This window comes from Chrysemys picta, chromosome 3 (assembly GCF_011386835.1).
Source record: "Chrysemys picta bellii isolate R12L10 chromosome 3, ASM1138683v2, whole genome shotgun sequence".
NCBI lineage: Eukaryota > Metazoa > Chordata > Testudines > Emydidae > Chrysemys > Chrysemys picta.
This window is the reverse complement of record NC_088793.1, coordinates 85,006,101-85,026,592: the sequence shown is the minus strand read 5'-3', so window position 1 is coordinate 85,026,592 and position 20,492 is coordinate 85,006,101. Positions and strand designations below refer to the sequence as shown.

At 42.3% G+C, this 20,492-nt stretch overlaps 1 protein-coding gene across 6 annotated transcripts in view; it reads right to left on the bottom strand.

Annotated features, from left to right (window-relative positions):
* FIG4 (FIG4 phosphoinositide 5-phosphatase) overlaps window positions 1–20,492 on the bottom strand; it is a 168,761-nt gene that overhangs the window by 93,915 nt on the left and 54,354 nt on the right. For all 6 annotated transcript variants that reach the window (XM_065590216.1, XM_005287634.5, XM_065590213.1 and 3 more), the window contains exons 8-11: window positions 18,588–18,688; window positions 16,914–17,076; window positions 14,745–14,842; window positions 1,956–2,089 (exon numbers count right to left, since the gene is read on the bottom strand). In XM_065590216.1, the coding sequence (XP_065446288.1) occupies window positions 1,956–2,089; window positions 14,745–14,842; window positions 16,914–17,076; window positions 18,588–18,688 (496 nt within the window). The remainder of the gene's footprint in view (window positions 1–1,955; window positions 2,090–14,744; window positions 14,843–16,913; window positions 17,077–18,587; window positions 18,689–20,492) is intronic.

The window sequence follows — 20,492 nt, the reverse complement described above, 5'->3', positions numbered from 1 at the left end:
TCACTGGTTGGAAAGTCTCCTGTCAGTGATTTTCTTTGTAAGAAAACTTGCAGTTCACACCCATGTCCATATCTACTGACCAGACATTACAGCAACAGCAATGTTTTCATGCCAGTTTTGCTTACTTCACATAATTAAAAAGGGACATTGGTAAATTTTAATCATTTACCATTCTATCAATCTTTGCATAATCTACATTTTATCAGCAGTGATTTTATAATTACTTCCAGATCATTGATGAAAATGTTGAATAGCTTCAGGCCTAGTACCAATCACTGTAAAACCCCATTAGAAATGTCCCCGTTCAATGATGAATCCTCATTGACAATGTCTTCTGGATATCTATCAGTCATCCAGCTCATACTCTATTTAACATGTGCTTTATTAATACTGTATAGGCTGCCAATTTTTTAAAATCAGAATGTCATGTGGCGGTACTAAGTCAAATGCTTTCCAAAAGTATAAGTATTGTAGTTACCTTTAGCAACCAAACCTTAATCTCAAAGAATGAAATCTGGTTTGTTTGACAAGATTTATTTTTAATAAAAAACATGTTTACTGGTTATATTATATTAATTATATTCCTATCTTAATTCTTTATTAATTGAATCATGTATCGACTTTTTCCCCTTATTTTGGCTGGGACTGATGACAGACTAACTGGCCTATAGTTACCCAGGTCATCACACTTCCCCTTTTTGAATATTGACACATTAGCATTCTTCCAGCCTTCAGGAGTTTCCTCTATATTCAGCTAAGCAGCTGGAGTAGATAAATGTGGGCTTTTGAGACAGCAAGTCTGAAGCCTCAAATGTGTCTCCCTTCTTGTGTGGAAAGTGAAGACATGACTAACCACACACTGGGATTCACGGTCTCTCCCCCAACCCTGGCATATGAGGCACGTGACATGGACATAACACATTTCTTGAAGCTCCTACAGGACTCATGGCCTAGGGACTACCCAAGGTAGATATCTAGGCTACGATAATCCATATTACACTAACTAAAAATTGTTAATTACTGAAGGATAAAATGAATTAGACTATAATAATCTAGCCTGAGGACATAAAAGCAAGGTTCAGTTAGCTCTCTGCAGCAATGGAACTGATGCAGTTGGAAGATGTGCTGCCTTACATAGTGTAGGGCAATGATGTCACCCTCATCCTAGATCACTCATGAACCTCCCAAATGACATGGCTTTTCAAGGAAATTCCACATGCAGGTGGCGTATTCCACAAATGGGAATGCACAAAGGCAGTGAAGAAAAACACATTTTCAAAATTAGGCTGAAACAGCAGCATTGGTAACTACAGATAAAGATACTTGTGGAAGACAAAAATGGCATGTGTCAAAAGGCCTGCAGAGGTGCAAATCATCTGACTGATAAAAATACATCATGATAAAATAGGGGTGGTTAGAGAAACTTAGGCAGAGCTATATTGTGTCAGAATGGGTAGTTCTGTTGAAATCAAAAAGATTCATGAAATCAGATTGATTTCACCTGAATATCTTTTTGGAAGAAAACTAGAAAAAAGTTCTGATAATGTCAAAAAAATCCTACTTCCACATTTTTGGAATGGTACGTTTTGATTTTGTTTTGCCTTGAAATGACTGTTTCAAAATTTAATTTTGCATTATAATACAAATAAAAACAAAATGATTTTGTCAAAACATTTCAATTGACCTGTAATAAGGCTTTTTTTACCCCAAATTTTCCTTTGGAGAATTTCAAATTTTTGGTTTTCATTCCCATTTGGAACAAACCAAATTCTGAAATCTCAAAATCCTTCATGAAACAGAACTTCCTCCCTCCTGACACCTGTAAAAATGTTCTGATCTCCTAAAGCCACCCTCACACTGGCAAGATATAGCAAAGAAATTTAAAGAACATTTATCCCTGTCACTGATCACTTATGAACTATGATGACATCCATACAGAGAAAGAATTTGCCCACCTTTTTGTGTATTTGGCCATATCCCAAGGAATATACACAATAGCATGTTCTGGGGGTAAAAACTGATTGAGATATGTCACTGCACCAACAAGTTCTTCACTCAGAATCCTTTCATGCTTTCTTTTTTCACGTTCCTTAATCAAAGCCAGAAAAAATTACCATTAACATTTTTGAGCTAACAGGTCTAAATGTTAAAATGTTCGTATACAATCTCTCTCTCTCTCTCTCTCTCTCTCAAACACACACATCCCTGATTTTAGTATTTCATAGTTTATAGGTATAAAACAGGAAGAACAAGCAGCATGCATAAGAAAATAGGGGGGGAGGCCCGGGGACTGTTTATGCAACATTAAGGCAGACAGTTAAAAATGACCAAACATCAGGAAATTCAGTAAAGTTCTAAGTAATATATTAGGCTTTATAATCTAACAGAATTATATTATGAAATATATTTATCCAGAAAAGTAAGAATAGCCATACTATATATGTGCAAAAAATTGGTCGATTTATTTAAATCACTGATTTTTGTTATTATTGAAATCAGCAAGCAGGAAACCTTGGTTTAAATCATCGTTTTTAAACTCGTTTCATATTTCTACTTTTTAGTTGTTTTCTGAAAGTAAGCTTGATTCTCTTTGGGTTGGTAACCATTAAAGCATATGGATTTGTAACTAAATATAGCTTTTGGTGCTTCTTTTAGCTAACCGGGAGGATACACTATATCTATATACATTTGTTTAAGCAATTACATAGCTTAATTAACATTTATTTAGACTCTTAATTTTTACATTTTTCATAATATTAGAAAATAGTGAAAGATGCCTTTCTTATTTACTAGATGAATTTGTTACTTGTGATTTGTGTCAAGCTCTATTTGGATAGAAATTAAAATTTAATTAAAATGCACAAAACAGCATTTTATTTTTTTATTAGTTAAATAAAACTACCTTCGGAGCTGGATACATAATAAATTATCAAAACATGTTTTGCATTTAAAAACTAACTGAATTATTAAACAAAGAAAGTAGTGAATTGAACTGACTGTTTCTGGTCACCATGCCCTTCAAAACTTAAGAACAGGGACGGGTAAACTTTTTGGCCTGAGGGCCGCATCGAGTTTCAGAAATTGTATGGAGGGCCAGTTAGGGGAGGCTGCACCCCCCCCAAACAGCCAGGCGTGGCCCGGCCCCTGCCCCCTATCCCCCCTGCTTCTCACCCCCTGACGGCCTCCCCCGGGACCCCTGCCCCATCTACCTCGCCCACTCCCTGTCCCCTGACTGCCCCCGGAACCTCCACCCCTGACTGCCCCCGCCGCCACATCCAATCCCTCCTCTCATTCCTGACTGCTCCCCAAGACCCCTGCACTCATTCAACCTCCCCACCCTCTGACCGCCCGACCCCTATCCACACATCCCGCCCCCTGACCACCACCTCGAACTCCCCTGCCCTCTATCCAACCCCCCTTGCTCCCTGCCTCCTTACCACACTACCTGGAGCATTGCGCCGGCGGCGCAGCACGCTGAGGCTGCGGGGGAGGGGCCGGGGTGAGCCTTCCGGGGCAGGAGCTCAGGGGCTGGGCAGGAGGGTCCCGCGGGCCGGATGTGGCCCGCGGGCCGTAGTTTGCCCACCTCTGCTTTAGAACTAGTAGATCTCATTCTCTTACACCTGATTTTTATCCAAAGATTGGAAGGAGAAAACAAGCTTTCCTGATTTTTCAACTCCCAATTGGTTTAACTTCAACTGAACCAGTCACTGAACTGAACTAGTTGAATAAATTAAGATGAAGAAAATATTCTATCTGCACCTGCGGAAAAGGCTATTGATGTTAAAAGCTGGTTCAGGCAGTTCAACAAAGTCTGGTTCCAGGCGCTCACACAGTGACTTTCACTGTTCAGTGGTAGCACTCCTTTAAGTCTGGCAGCAAACATGTACTGTTTAATTTTTTTTTTTAATGAAATTTTAAAAAATGAAATTTTAACCAAATTATAGTAAGCCCAGGCCTTAACAGACGCTGTCAATTTCAAGTTTAATTATAAACCGGGTATCTTAAAATAAATCTGTATTCAATTAAAATTTTTAAAAATCGATTTTTAATTGATTTATATCCACTCTGGCAACAAAGAGTTAACAACAGTGCTGGAATCTGAACATTTTGATATCAGATTTTTTTGTATGGAATCCAAGGTTGCATTAACAGAGCTTTTCATTCTATTTCCTACATAACTTTTTAAGAGGAAATAAAGAGGATAGAAAGGAGGAAAAGGGGAGGAAAATGAAACTAATTCAGTTCTAGAACTTACAAGCTCCACCAGCAGATCTCGTAAGCTCTCTGACTCCAGAGCTGTTCAGACTAGCTATAGTGTTCTTGTAGCTTTTTCAAATTAACAAATGAACATTTAACTTGTTACACACTGTGCAGTGTATCTTTATTTTATTCTGTACTAAAGGACATTTTCTACTGTGCACATAGAAATTTTTAAATAGTTGTACCTTTTTAAACCAAAAGTAATATTTTTCAAACCAAACAGTACCTTAATGACTACTTTCATGACAAGTTTCTAACATAAGCCATTTTTGCTGTAACATTGCTCAAAAAGCATGTTAAGAATTATTATTATTTTAAAGAGGGAAAAGTATTCTCACTCTCTGTACACTCCTGAGAAACATTAATGGAGGAATTTTCCTACAACATTCCAAAAATTATTTATGATCAGAGACTAAGCATAGGAAGTTTAACCCCAAAAGGCGAATTTTCAGAATGTTCTCATTCTGTCAATAGTGACTAAAAGTAGAAGCTGTTTTGCAACTCTTAACTATAATAGGCACTACTGATGTCCACTATTATATAAGCTAGATCAGATTTAAAAACTAGATAGACAGAAAAAAGCTGTACATTTTAACAAGTATGATTGTTACTTAGAACTACAAGATGCTATGTATAGAATCTGCAGGAAACATAGCTATCAGTGGATACTGCTGAGGTGGGCAGCATAACCTTCTGAGGAATAGGGAAATAAAAAAAAAAGAAAAAAAGAGAGTGAAGAGTGGGGGGAGGGAGAGGAAAGAAAGACAGGAGAAGTGAGAAATGGTCTCAAGTAAATAGGATGAAATTCAATAAGGACAAATGAAAAGTGCTCCACTTAGGAAGGAACAATCAGTTGCACACATACAAAATGGGAAATGACTGCTTAGGAAGGAGTACTGCATAAAGGGATGTGGGGATCATAGTGGATCACAAGCTAAATATTAGTCAACAGTGTAACACTGCTTTTTTTGCAACAAACATCATTCTGGGATATATTAGCAGAAGTGCTGTAAGCAAGATGCGAGAAGGAATTCTTCTGCTCTACTCCACACTGATTAGGCCTCAACTGGAGTATTGTGTCCAATTCTGGGAGCCTCATTTCAGGAAAGATGTGTACCAATTGGAGAAAGTCCAGAGAAGAGCAATAAAAATGTTTAAAGATCTAGAAACAGGGCCGGCTCTGGCTTTTTTGCCGCCCCAAGCAAAAAAAAAAAAAAAAAATCAGGGTGGCCTTCATCAGTGTTTGGGGTGACCCCATTCAGCACCCTGCTTTTACATCTGAAGCATCAAATTCAAAGTTGGGGCTGTCAATGACTTTGGCACCAGGGATGGTGACACAGGTGCCAGAGTTGACACTGGAGCCAGGCGTGCCACCTTTGGTGCTATTTTCTCTGCAGAGATCATCGGAACTGCCTGTGTGCTAGATGGAGCACTGGAAGATATAGACTTGACCATTAGATGGGTCCTTGGAGCTCGGGTCTTCTGGATCCAATGCCACTCAGATTGCTCCAGAAGATGAATCTTCAGCATTGCATTTCTTGAATTGTGGGTTTTTGCAGAGAAGAAAAGGCAAACTGAGAACCTGCTTGGGATGTGAGACTTTCTGAAACAGAACAGATATCTTCTATCTTAGTGGAATTTGCCCATTGCAGGATGGACAAGTACAGGCAACCTTAATTCTGACATCTCTTAACTTTGAGTCCTTGGCTTTGCAAGCTTAATAACCTTCTTTTCAGATGCTCTTGCTGGGATTTACATAAACAAATCCCAGCAAGAGCACATATAATTTGTTACTAATTACTACCACTTTCCACATTGCACAGAAAAGCAGAAGACATTTATAAACTCACTGACCTTTAAGAATTCTCCAAAGAGTAAGAGTACCTGAGGTAAAAATGGTCAGTGGTTGTGTTGAAGTTGGATCAACACTCACATGCATAGGAAAATACAATTTTCCCCACTGCACATAAGTAGTAGAAAAGCATTAATTTTAGCATGCTAGTATTGAGCACCTACAGAGACACATTTTCAGCCACACTACAAAAGCCTTGTGAATAAAAGCACATAATGATTCACATGTCAGGGTCATGTGAATCTGGATTCACATTTTAGTGCTGGCCATTGAAAACTAAATCTATAAATAAGAGAATCATTTTCTTGTCAACAAAGTATATCTCAAGTTGTTTACCACAGATTCATGTGCTGATTCTTAAAAGCATACTCAAACAAGAGCTTTAAGAAACAGAAAATAATGGGACTTTGCTATTTACTACTTCAGCTTACAGATTCTCAAAATCAGCCTTTTGTATTTTTTCAATTTTTTTAATTAGAGACTTATATTGCATGCATATAAGACATCCTTTCTAAACTGAATATATCTCTACAACATACTATAATGGTACAATAACAATGAAGAAGATTGAGAGAATATGAAATCAGATAGAATTAAATGAAAGATTCCTATGAGACAGTAGTAAGTATACTACAATCTAATGAAGAACACACTGAAATGACATATGATGGTTCTTATATCAAGTACTGTAAGTATGTATTATCCAAATAAAAATAAATTAAAATACACCTCTACCCCAATAGAACGCGACCTGATATAACACAAATTCGGATATAACGCAGTAAAGCAGTGCTCCAAGGGGGCAGGGCTGCGCACTCCAGTGATCAAAGCAAGTTTGATATAACGCAGTTTCACCTATAACACGGTAAGTTTTTTTGGCTCCCAAGGACAGCGTTATATCGAGGTAGAGGTGTATATCAGCAATAGCCATTGTGACAGTCCCAGACCAGTGGGGTACGGGAGTCTGGTAGAGGACAAATATACTGGTCACTGGATGAGTAGTTTTCTGTTCCCTGAGTGACCAGAGCAGGGGCTGCACTAGAGTAATCAGGAACCTGCTAGAACCAGTTAAGGCAGGCAGGCTAATTAGGACACCTGTAGCCAATTAAGAAGAAGCTTCTAGAATCAATTAAGGCTGGCTAATCAGGGCACCTTGGTTTTAAAAAGGAGCTCACATCAGTTTGTGGGGGGAGTGTGAGGAGCTGGGAGCAAGAGGCGCAAGGAGCTGAGAGTGAGAGGGTGTGCTGCTGGAGGACTGAGGAGCACAAGCGTTATCAGACACCAGGAGGAAGGTCCTCTGGTGAGAATAAGGAAGGTGTTTGGAGGAGGCCATGGGGATTTAGCCCAGGGAGTTGTAGCTATCATGCAGCTGTTACAGGAGGCACTATAGACAGCTGCAGTCCACAGGGCCCTGGGCTGGAACTCGGAGTAGAGGGCGGGCCCAGGTTCCCCCCAAATCTCCCAATTGACCTGGACTGTGGGTTCTTCCAGAGGGGAAGGTCTCTGGGCTGTTCCCCAACCCACATGGTGAATCTCTGAAGCAAGAAAATCCGCCAATAAGCACAGGACCCACCAAGATAGAGGAGGAACTTTGTCACACTGGTGTGAGAAGTGGGATCTTGGGGTGCACAGCGCGGCAGAAGAAGGAGGGTGATTTAAAAAAAAAAAAAAAAAAAAAAGAGAGGGTTTATTTTTTTTCCACCACAATGGATGACGTAGTGCGGGCACTGATGCAAGCTACGGCGGCCCAGCAGGAGGCTACCCGTTTCTAGGCAGCCGCCCAACAGGAGGCAGTGCGGCTGCAGCAAGAGACTAATCGCCTGCTGATGGACCAGGCTGCTCAAGACCGAGCTATGTTGCGGGAACTGGTAAACCAGGTAAAGTTCCTTACAGAGCTGAATCACGGCCATGGTGGGATGCGGCTCATACGGGCCAGCTATTGGCTGCAGAAAATGACACAGGAGGATGATGTAGAGGCATACATTCTGGCCTTTGAGAGGACAGCCCTACGGGAGGCCTGGCCTCGAGATCAGTGGTCTGGCATCCTTGCCCCATTCCTGTGTGGGGAGGCCCAGAAGGCCTACCATGATCTGCCTGAAGAGGCTACGGCAGACTACCCCCAGCTGAAAGCAGAGATCCTGGCCAGATCTGGGGTAACGACAGCTGTGCGGGCCCAGCAGTATCACAGTTGGAGGTATCAGGAAGACAAAACACCGCGGTCCTAATTGTATGACCTCATCCATCTCACACGAAAGTGGTTGCAAACAGAGTCCCGGAGTCTGGAAGAAATACTAGTGGTTCTGGTCATCGACTGATACATGAGGGGACTACCACCAGACCTTCGTGCCTGGGTAAGCCAGAACAAACCCTCCACCTATGACGAGGTTGTCGCCCTGGTAGAGAGGCGAAGGACAGCGAGGGAGCTGACCCGACCAGTTAAGGAAGAGGCACCCCGGGTTAAACTAGCAGCACCCAGCCCTAAAGTTCGGGTGACTGGGCCACCAGGAGGGCCCAGGTGGAAAAAGAGAGAGGCTGAAGGCCCATCAGAGGCCACAAAGAGTCTGAGCACTGAGGAAGAAGAGGATCGTGATGTTAGACTGCCCAAACCAAGAGACCGGGGAACACCTAGGGCTCCATACAGATGTCATGCCTGCGGGGAGTGAGGACACATAGCTGCACAGTGTCCCAATGCTGAAGAGCCTATGCAGTGCAACCTGGGGAACTGGGCAGATCCATGCTCCCTAATCCACCTTGTGGGGGTCTCACTAACCGCACATATGTATACCAGACCAGTGAAACTAAATGGGATAGAGACCACAGCACTGGTTGATTCGGGGAGTGCTATCACGCTTATCTCCGGGAAGCTCGGGAAGCGTAGTCAGCTGCTGCAGTCTAAATGTACGGGGATAACATGTGTCCATGGGACAGTTAGTTACTACCCCACCATCCCAGTAAAAATCGAGATCCAAGGGAACACGACTGAGGTAGCAGCAGGTGTAGTCCCTAAACTCCCATACCCGGTGCTCATAGGGAGGGACTTCCCAGGGTTTGGAAACTTACTCCGAGTAGGGGGACTGGAGAAAGATGGGGACCCTAAAATTGGTGAGGCATCCACAGCAGACTGTCAACCCCCAATCTTCTCTGAAATATCCCCAGATTTGTTCTCCACTCCCAGACAGGGTAGAAAGACAAAAAGGGAAAGAAGGGCAGCGAAGGCCTTGGGAACCCGAATACTGACCCAAAGCCAGAGGGTTGCTCTTGTAGGTAGGCAGAACCGCGCAGCTGAAAAGGAGGCCACACAGGAGGGAGAAGCACCTGAGTCTGACCCCCACCCTAATGCTTCTGAACCAATAGAGGCAACAGAGACTGGGCCCCTAGATCTTGGGCAGATTAGCCCCGGGCGAGGAAATTTTGGACGGGACCAGGCAGAAGACCCAAGGTATGACAACATTAGGAAGGAGGTGACTGAAATAGATGGGGTCCAGGGACAGGACCCTACTTCATAATGAAGAAGGATCTCTTATACCGGGTTGCACCAGTACAGGGGCAGAAGGTACAGCAGATCCTAGTACCTCAAGAACACCAGAACGCTGTATTAAGTCTTGCTCATAGTCATCTTTTGGGGGGGCATTTCGGGGTAGAGACGACCCTGGCACGAGTCCTACGACGGTTCTTCTGGCCCGGAGTCCATGAAGAAGTGTGGAGGTACTGTGCCTCCTGCCCGGAGTGTCAGCTGCACAGTCCCCATCCCCACTTGAGGGCACCTTTAGTACCCCTTCCCATCATAGAGGCCCCTTCGAGCGAATAGCCATGGACCTAGTGGGACCCCTGGAGAAGACGGCTTGGGGCCACCAATATATACTTGTTGTTTGGACTATGCTACTCACTACCCAGAAGCCATCCCCCTGCAGAACACGGCCTCTAAAACTATAGCCAAAGAGCTGGTGGGGATCTTTGCCCGAATGGGGCTACCGAAGGAGATATTAACCAACCAAGGAACCCCATTTATGTCGAAGCTAATGAAGGACCTCTGTACGCTGCTCCATATACATACCCTGAGAACTTCGGTCTACCATCCGCAGACTGATGGGTTGCTACTAAGGTTTAGCCGAACCCTCAAGGCTATGATAAGGAAGGTGGTAAGTCGGGACAGGAAGGATTGGGACACCCTACTACCCTACCTTATGTTCGCTATCCGGGAGGTACCTCAGGCCTCAACTGGGTTTTCCCCCTTCGAGTTATTATATGGGCGTCACCCTCGTGGCATACTAGATATCGCCATAGAGATCTGGGAAGAGGAACCCAATGAGGGGAAAGCATGTAATGCAGATGCGAGACCGGATAGCCCGGGTTACCCCTATTGTACTGGAACATTTGGAGAAGGCACAAGAGGCCCAGCGAACCCGTTACAATTGCCAGGCAAAAGTGCGACAGTTCCAAACAGGGGATCGGGTTATGGTGTTGGTACCCACGGCAGAAAGCAAGCTTCTGGCCCAATGGCAGGGGCCCTATGAGGTGGTTGAACCTGTGGGAGAAGTAACCTACAAGGTGTGGCAGCCAGGACGCAGAAAACAAGAACAGATTTATCACGTTAACCTTCTGAAACCCTGGCATGCACAATGGTCCAAAAGGACCTAACTCAGGAAAACAAGCCTTCCAAACAGGTGAGAGTGTCTCCCGATGTAATACCAGACCAGAAGAATGAGGTATCTGAAATGATCTTCCGGAACCAAGATGTGTTCTCGACAAAACCGGGTCGAACAACCGAGACATATTACCACATCATCACGAACCCTGGGGCCAGAGTAACAATGAGGCCCTATCGGGTGCCAGTGGCAAAAAGGGAGGAAATAAAAGCAGAAGTAAAAAAAATGCTGGAGTTGGGGATCATCAAAGAATCCCACAGTGGTCCAGCCCAATCGTGCTGGTGCCCAAACCTGATGGCACCACAAGATTTTGCAACGACTTCCGGCGACTACACAAAGTATCCCAGTTAGACGCGTACCCCATACCTCGCATAGATGAGCTAGTGGATGGTCTGGGTAATGCCCGGTACTTGACTACCCTAGACTTGATAAAGGGGTACTGGCAGATTCCCCTTGCAGAAGACGCAAAGGAAAAAAAGACTGCGTTCTCTATACCAGAGGGTCTTTTTAAATATACTGTCCACCCTTTTGGACTACATGGGGCCCCAGCTACCTTCCAGCGCCTCATGGACAAGCTATTACGCCCGCATAACAGTTATGCTGCTGCCTACTTGGACGATGTGGTCATTCATACCCCAGACTGGGAAACCCACCTGGAGAAGGTGGAGGCAGTCCTCGATACCTTCAGGCGAGCTGGCCTTACAGCAAACCCTGCCAAGTGCACTGTAAGGTTTACGGAGGCCAAATATCTTGGCTACATTGTGGGAAAAGGTCTGGTAAAACCAAGTGAACAAGTTATAGGCCATCCAAAATTAGCCCCGACCAAGTCGCAAGAAACAAGTCCGGGCATTCCTAGGTGTGGTGAGGTATTACCGATGATTTATCCCCCACTTTGCCACAAGGGCAAGCCCCCTGACAGACCTAGTGAAAGCCCGTGGACCTGATCTGGTGAGATGGTCTGACGCAGCAGAGGAAGCATTCACAGACCTACGGACTGCCCTCTGCAGTAACCCCGTACTGATAGCCCCTGATTTCACCAAGGAGTTTATCCTGCAGACGGATGCATCGGAAGAACGGTTGGGGGCCGTTCTATCACAGATGGTCGGGGAGGAGCAATACCCAATTCTATACCTCAGTCGGAAACTCCTTCCAAGGGAACAAAAATATACAGTGGCGGAGAGAGAATGCCTCGCTGTAAAATGGGCCATGGAAACATTGCGCTACTACCTGCTTGGGCGCAGATTTGTTCTCGTGACCGATCATGCCCCTCTTCAATGGATGCAGCGGAACAAGGAGAACACAAGCGTGACCAGATGGTTCTTATCCCTCCAACCTTTCCAGTTCCGTGTGCAACACAGAGCAGGGAGCCGTCATGGCAACGCTGATGGCTTGTCACGTGTGCACTGTCTGGCGTCCCAAGCTGCCCAACCCCTTGGTGTTGAGCAGGGGGGAGGGATATGTGACAGACCCAGACCAGTGGGGTACAGGAGTCTGGTAGAGGGCAAATATACTGGTCACTGGATGAGCAGTTCTCTTTTCCCTGAGTGAACAGAGCAGGGGCTGCACTAGAGTAATCAGGAACCTGCTAGAACCAGTTAAGGCAGGCAGGCTAATTAGGACACCTGGAGCCAATTAAGAAGCTTCTAGAATCAATTAAGGCTGGCTAATCAGGGCACCTTGGTTTTAAAAAGGAGCTCACATCAGTTTGTGGGGGGAGTGTGAGGAGCTAGGAGCAAGAGGCGCAAGGAGCTGAGAGTGAGACGGTGTGCTGCTGGAGGACTGAGGAGCACAAGCGTTATCAGACACCAGGAGGAAGGTCCTCTGGTGAGAATAAGGAAGGTGTTTGGAGGAGGCCATGGGGATTTAGCCTAGGGAGTTGTAGCTATCATGCAGCTGTTACAGGAGGCACTATAGACAGCTGCAGTCCACAGGGCCCTGGGCTGGAACTCGGAGTAGAGGGCGGGCCCGGGTTCCCCCCAAACCTCCCAATTGACCTGGACTGTGGGTTCTTCTAGAGGGGAAGGTCTCTGGGCTGTTCCCCAACCCACATGGTGAATCTCTGAAGCAAGAAAATCCGCCAATAAGCGCAGGACCCACCAAGATAGAGGAGGAACTTTGTCACACCATATACCTCTTCTGCAACTATTTCTTTTCTACATTTCCTTTCTCCATAGGCATTGTATAATTAATTAGGTCTATTAAATCATTTTATTGTTATTACAATTGTATTTATTTTCTTTAAAACGTACATATTTTACCCATATGGTCACAAAAATTATGAAGCAGTTAGTAACAGAAACATTAAGATGAAATTCCTCCTTTTCTGCTCTGAACTTTTTTGTTAAGAGGCAAAACATACATTAAACATTTACTTTTTCATTATATTTTGCATAGATATACTGCAGTTTTTGGATTGAATTATTCAAAAGTTCAAAATTTATTCTCTTCCAAGTGTTCTTTTTAATTTATGTTCAAAGTATTAATGCCCTTTTATAAATTCAAACATGAATTATACAGTTAAATCCAAATTATATAACTGTACCTAATTTCGTTCAGCTCATTTGTTTAAAGACACAATCCAGTAATCTATCAATGTGAGTAATGTTCTTTGCATGCAACTTCTTAGTATGATTGGACCCTTATTGCCATCACCTATCTTCTTCCTCCAAAAATAGGAGAAAACAAATTGGTCCCTGTGTGGGATATATGTATTTACAGTGGTTTTCATTCTCAGAATAAGTTGGGCCCCCTGGATGCCAATCAAGGACTGTTTGGTCTTTTCAATAAAGTGTCTGGCTTATGAAGGTATTGGATTCAAATACTGTTCAACAGATATTGTCTGTCACACACTCTCTCACTGTCAAACAGATCCTTATATTTTCAAGACTTATTTATCATTAGCATCTGAAAATATTCAACACTTAATACATATCTAAATTACTCTCTTTGATGAGAAGGCTAAAAGTAATATTTATATTTAATATTCCATCATCATCCAGACTGCCTGTCAAATGCTTAAGATATGCATTAGACACTGACAGACAAAAGGAGAATTTACTGTTTTTCAAGATGTTTTGCATGGGGTACAGTAGTTTTAGTTTGGAAATTTATCACCAAGACTTCTTGCAGTCATATGATGGTACTGTGACATACTTTGGTGGTAAATAGAGTGAAGCAGAAACAAGAAAGATGGCCTTTTGGTTAAAGCACTGGGGACTGGAATCAGAATATCTAGATTCAGTTCCTGGCTCTGCCACAGATTTCCAGGCTTCATACTGGTATTACTGTCTGGACATATTTTAAACCCATGGTTCAAATATTGCTGCTCGAGGTGGGGTGATTCCAATAGCCTGAAAGGAAAGATTAAGTATGTATTGCAAGAAGTGTACAATCATTAAGGATATTTTATTTCTGGAGAACTATACTGGCAGTCTAGTTATAATGCAAGGTACACCAGGGTAGGGGAACAGGTTTGTGAAAAAGGTCCTCCATTTGTGGGCTGGTATTAGCTCATTGTGAGATGGAATTAGCGCATTCAGACCCAATCAAAATGGATCCTTATGTTTCACTATAAAATGTAATCCTTCTGGCTGTTTCAAAATTGCATGGAAAAGCTCCACTGGGAGCCATATCCAACTCTTCTGTGTTAGAAGGACAACTGATACATTGAAACCGGCTTAACGATGGATAGGAGTGAAAACAGCAAGGGAGGAATTTCACCTGTTTGTTCATTCAAGCTTTCCTACAAGTAATCTTGTTATTTATTAATCTGAATATGTGCATTTTCTATTAGAAACTAATATTAAATTTATATTTAGTGCAAGGCCAGCTTTCAGAACCAAATTTAAGCAGCAAAACTCTCATTGGCTTTAATGAGTCTATAATCTGGCTTTAAATGCAAAAACTTAGTATAATTAAAATTATTTTTATTTTAAGTTTATTGATTTATTTATACCACACCAAGTTATGACTAAACAATACTGTACCTTCACAAGATTCAAAATGATAATGGGAGAGCCAAACCTCTGAAGCATTTGATCAAAGTGAAGTGCAGCTATGTGCGCAAATGGATCTGCTTGGTCCACTGGAACAAAGTAAATAAATATATTCAGGGGAAAAAAAAATTTCAGATTCTGAAAGGTTACTTTCCTATGAATGCATTTTTTATAAAAGATTTACTAATTTTTTAATAATATCAATACAATTCACACCTCTCTATCATTAAAGAAACAACAGGGTAAAAGCAAAGGTTTTCCCTTTAATTTTTTTTTTTTTTTAAGTTTGTCAAAAATTAGATAACTAGAAAGAAACTGTTACTTACCTGTTCTGTAACCTCTTTCACTTTTACATCCATTCCACTTCTGTTCTACACACAACCAGTGCACTGGACCCAGAGATGTTTTTCCACTTAGAGATACCCACTGGGGCAGCACTTGTGCAAGCTAGCCAGTGATATAAAGGGCGGGGACAGTTACTGACTAACAAACTCAAGCCCAATCCAGTAAAGAACATATGAATGTGCTAAACTCTGAGCATGTGAGTAGTCCCACTGAAGTCAAAGGGCAAATATATCCTGGCCCCATGAAAGTTAAGGGGAATTTTTCAATTGGTTAACAGCGCCAGGATGTCATCCAAAATGTTCTTCCATGGGAGACAAACAGATAAATGACTATTTGGGTACAGAATCATGAGCACAAAGAAAGCTGCAGTCTTCATAGAATCATAGACTATCAGGGTTGGAAGGGACCTCAAGAGGTCATCTAGTCCAACCCCCTGCTCAAAGCAGGACCAATTCCCAACTAAATCATCCCAGCCAGGGCTTTGTCAAGCCGGGCCTTAAAAACCTCCAAGGAAGGAGACTCCACCACCTCCCTAGGTAACGCATTCCAGTGTTTCACCACCCTCCTAGTGAAATAGTTTTTCCTAATATCCAACCTGGACCTCCCCCACTGCAACTTGAGACCATTGCTCCTTGTTCTGTCATCTGGTACCACTGAGAACAGCCGAGCTCCATCCTCTTTGGAACCCCCCTTCAGGTAGTTGAAGGCTGCTATCAAATCCCCCCTCATTCTTCTCTTCTGGAGACTAAACAATCCCAGTTCCCTCAGCCTCTCCTCATAAGTCATGTGCTCCAGACCCCTAATCATTTTTGCTGCCCTCCGTTGGACTCTTTCCAATTTGTCCACATCCTTCTTGTAGTGTGGGGCCCAAAACTGGACACAGTATTCCAGATGAGGCCTCACCAATGTCGAATAAAGGGGAACGATCACGTTCCTCGATCTGCTGGCAATGCCCCTACTTATACAGCCCAAAATGCCGTTAGCCTTCTTGGCAACAAGTGCACACTGTTGACTCATATCCAGCTTCTTGTCCACTGTGACCCCTAGGTCCTTTTCTGCAGAACTGCTACCTAGCCATTCGGTCCCTAGTCTGTAGCAGTGCATGGGATTCTTCCGTCCTAAGTGCAGGACTCTGCACTTGTCCTTGTTGAACCTCATCAGGTTTTTTTTGGCCCAATCCTCTAATTTGTCTAGGTCCCTCTGTATCCGATCCCTACCCTCTAGTGTATCTACCACGCCTCCTAGTTTAGTGTCATCTGCAAACTTGCTGAGAGTGCAGTCCATACCATCCTCCAGATCATTAATAAAGATATTAAACAAAACCGGCCCCAGGACCGACCCTTGGGGCACTCCGCTTGAAACCGGCTGCCAACTAGACATGGAGCCATTGATCACTACCCGTTGAGCTCGACGATCTAGCCAGCTTTCTATGCACCTTACAGTCCATTCATCCAGCCCATACTTCAACTTGGTGGCAAGAATACTGTGGGAGACCGTATCAAAAGCTTTGCCACATTAGGGCAATAAAGGGCCACTGTGGGCACAACATCTAATATTAAGAAGTCACCAAATTCCTCAAGTCTAATTTCAATCTGGAACTAATTTTTGTGGCTAACTAATGAACACTTTCATAAACCAGGATGTTTATAAAATTGCTGGTCAATCTTTAATTGTAGCTTCACAGTGAAGAAACAAAGATACAATTTTTTTTTTAGTTTTTACAAGATTAATCTTCACCTATTCTCTCTCTGGCATGTTCTTTTAGGAAAACACATTGCTTACCATAGGCTACCATAAAGAATATATTGAACATACATGTAATTGGTGGCTTAGGCATCATAGTCGAAATATCTTGAGACCAGTATAGTGGGACTGAGCCTCGAACTTGAACGTAAGAAGAATAGCTCCCTGCAGAAAATGACATCACTGAAGCATCACAAAGTATTTGTTCAGTTTCTACTTCATTAGCAACATCCCCCTGAAACAAACAAAAAAAAATGCAAATACTGTAGACATTAAATTTCAGAGCTGCATACATAGATACTGAAACAACACTGTGAATGACAGGACTAATTAAAACTAAAAATAAGGGATGTCAAATCATAGCACAAGAATTCCAAAGCAGGGAAATGAATTGGTCACAGTTGCCAACTTTCACATGGTAAATAAGTACCCCAATTTTCACAATATGCCAAAAAACAAGCTAATCCCATTTCAAAACAAGGCCAAAAGAAGTCATTCCCTAAGAACCCCAACACTCTATGTGACCAGATCCCCCGGCATGCAGTCTGGGACTGTGGTGGGCCTGCTGTGCATCCCTGACTCTCTCCCATACTTGCCCCTGCTTGCAGGGAGCCGATCAATAAAAAAGAAGCAACAAGCTACAAGCCAAAAACTAGCCAACAAGCAACTATACAAGCCAATTAAGCCAAAAACAAGCCAATTTCTGTGTGGTTTTTTTCATGGGTTTGGCATATCTGATGTAACTCCCATCTTTTGATTACTTTTGTATCAGCATGCAAAGCTACGTTACTATTGGTCACAAAATTGTCCAGCCCTTTTTAAATCCCGCTATAAAATATTTAACTTAAAACAGAGACAGGGTTAGTGCAAAAAGTTGTTCTAAATGTGTCCAAGAATCACACATGGCCAAAATGTTGATCTGCTTGCTGCCCGATTATGGAGCTGAAGAGGCATTAGTCCTGAAGAGGTCTGACTGATTGTAACTTGGTTTGATGCAAGCAAAACAAATATTGTTAGGTGGTGACGCAAGGTGATAAATAATTAGGATTGAGGTCAGGCAGGCTTTGGATAACTGATCATCAGATTCATGAAAAAGTTGGTTGCCTCCCTGCCTCTGGCCCCAATCCTACAATATGATGTACTAGCATAGACCCAAATATCTGTGCAGAGCCTAGAGGATGCCAGTGGTACCACAAGGGAGCATAAAGATCTACATCATCTCACTGCAGTGTTGGGCCCTAAATATAGGTCTGTATATCGGGTTATTTCTCTACAGACTGGATTTCAACAGCTATTACATACAGTGCAAAGAAAATGTGCACCAGCATACACATGAAAGAACTATGAGTAACTATATAAAATTTCAACATATTTGCTGTAATAAATTATGAGTAACTACAGCATGAATTCTCTACAGCAAATTAAATCCCATTTGCTGCTGTTATATCTTTCAACTCATCAGAATTTTCTTTTCTACCTTACAGGTAAATACCTCACTATACTCACTAAAGTATTACAACAGAAACTTTTCTTATCCTGGCTTTCATTTCTTATATTTAATTTAATTATCATTAAATAGTAAAATTTACATTTTTCCCCTTGACATTTTGACTATGGATGTGATAACTATAAAATGAAGAATAAGCTACCAAAACCTTAAGGACACCATCCTGCTCTCTACTAAGGAAGTAGGATAAGACCTTCATGTAGTGCAGTACAAAATGAAAGTTGAGAGATTTAGTTTACCTCAGAGTTTGCTCCTCTCTTTAGAAAACGTGTTCCAGCAAATTTGCTTGATCTTCTGGCTATCAGAGTGACATGCACTGGACGACCATATATTAACAGTTCTTGGAAGTAAGGTTAAGATTTACACATTTTATGATTCCCAAAGCTATTTTCCTTTCATTTACTTTAGTCCTGGCCAATGTTAAAAAAAAATGTACTCCAAAGAAAATGTATTTTATTGTGCTTTTTTCTGAATGAAAACCCTATTTTAATATTATTTCATAAGACCTCTAACAACACAGGTGAACATAATTCCTTTTTACTTTTTCAGATTTCTTTAACGAGTGGGAGAGACATTAATTCCCTTTTCAACCATAATCATTTGTATAGTGCTTTCCATTTTCAAAGCTCTTTACAATAAATCAACTAATCCGCACAACCACCTTATGGAAGAAGATAAATATTACTTCCATTTTACAGAAGGAACAATGTAGGCAGAGCTGTTACAAGATTTATCTAAGGCCCCCGGAGGAGTCCATGTCAACTCTGGGATTAGGAACTCCTGAGTTTTATTTCCAAATCAGATATATAGGTTATCCTCCAATGATTTTTCTGGAAAGGCAGTTCACTTGCAACAACTTCAATAATCAGACTAGGTAAAAGCCACTGAAACATACTACAGAAGCAGTGGTGATTTGACTTCAGTTTATACTTTGCCAGGTATTGAATTAATCTACTCTTAATTATCTTTGATTGCTTACATACTGAGGTGAGACACGCACATCTATTTGTCAGATTTGTCCTTCATTCACCTTTCCTTGAAGACTGGAACTACATTTGGTAACATTTTAGTCATCAAGCAGATCTGCTGCAAGTAGGTGTTAAAAGCATGTATGTAGGGGAAATCTTGAGCTTTTTAATGTTTCAATGTTAATGCAATTAAAACAGAGGGCCAGATCCTCTAGAGGCCACTTTGTGCTGCAATTTTAGCATATTCTGGCCATAAGGAAGGCATAACAAGGCACTGAAGTGAGGGTGGGGAGGGAGAATCAATTCTATGACATCGAGCCAACAAAGAGGCTATGTTCAGCTTTCACATCACACACCCCATCAGTACCTGGCCCAGGCCAGGGAAGCTAATGATCCAACCAGTGCACCAAGTTGAGTAATCAATCCTGGCCACATGCCACCTGAGGCACACTGTGCATATGCTAAGAAGATATCACTCAGATCTCTGCTGCTGGCAGCACAATGGGACCAGCCAAGATGCCCCTGTAAAAGCACTGATTTGTGATTACCATTTTGGCCAGCTGAGGCCAGTAACTGCTCCTGTAAGCTAGAGTAGCCTTGAAACTGTTCTAATTTATGCCTGGGAAGCAGCCCTGCACCCAGCAGCCCCAGAATCACAGGACTGCACAAGGGAGCTTCAGACCACCTTTGCCACCTCACCCACCTTGTGCTGTGTGCTCTTCAACAATAGCCATTTATCTGAACGCCTGCATTAAAGGGTAGTTCAAAAAAAAAATAATCATGAAGTGATGTATTGTTCTTTCTTGACTTGTCTGAAAGAACTGAGGCTCAAGGCAATTTATTTTAAAATCTAGTTATTCTACTTTAAGGATAAGTATCACTGTATTCCCTCTCTCCCACACACAAACATACTTTTTTTTTTTTGAAAAGTGTTATTTAAGTTTGATGATGCATAACTTTACCTGTGCAAAATTACATACTAAATACTAAGGCCCCAAAGCTACAAATATTTATGCACAAAGAATGGGATAACTCACATGCAGAATTACTCATATACAGACGCTTTTGCAAAACAAGAGTCTGGGAATGGAGAGATGGAAGAAAATACAATGAATTCAGAAGATCTTTTGCAAAAGGTTATACCTAAATTCTGAATCCATAGTCATATTCCCCTTC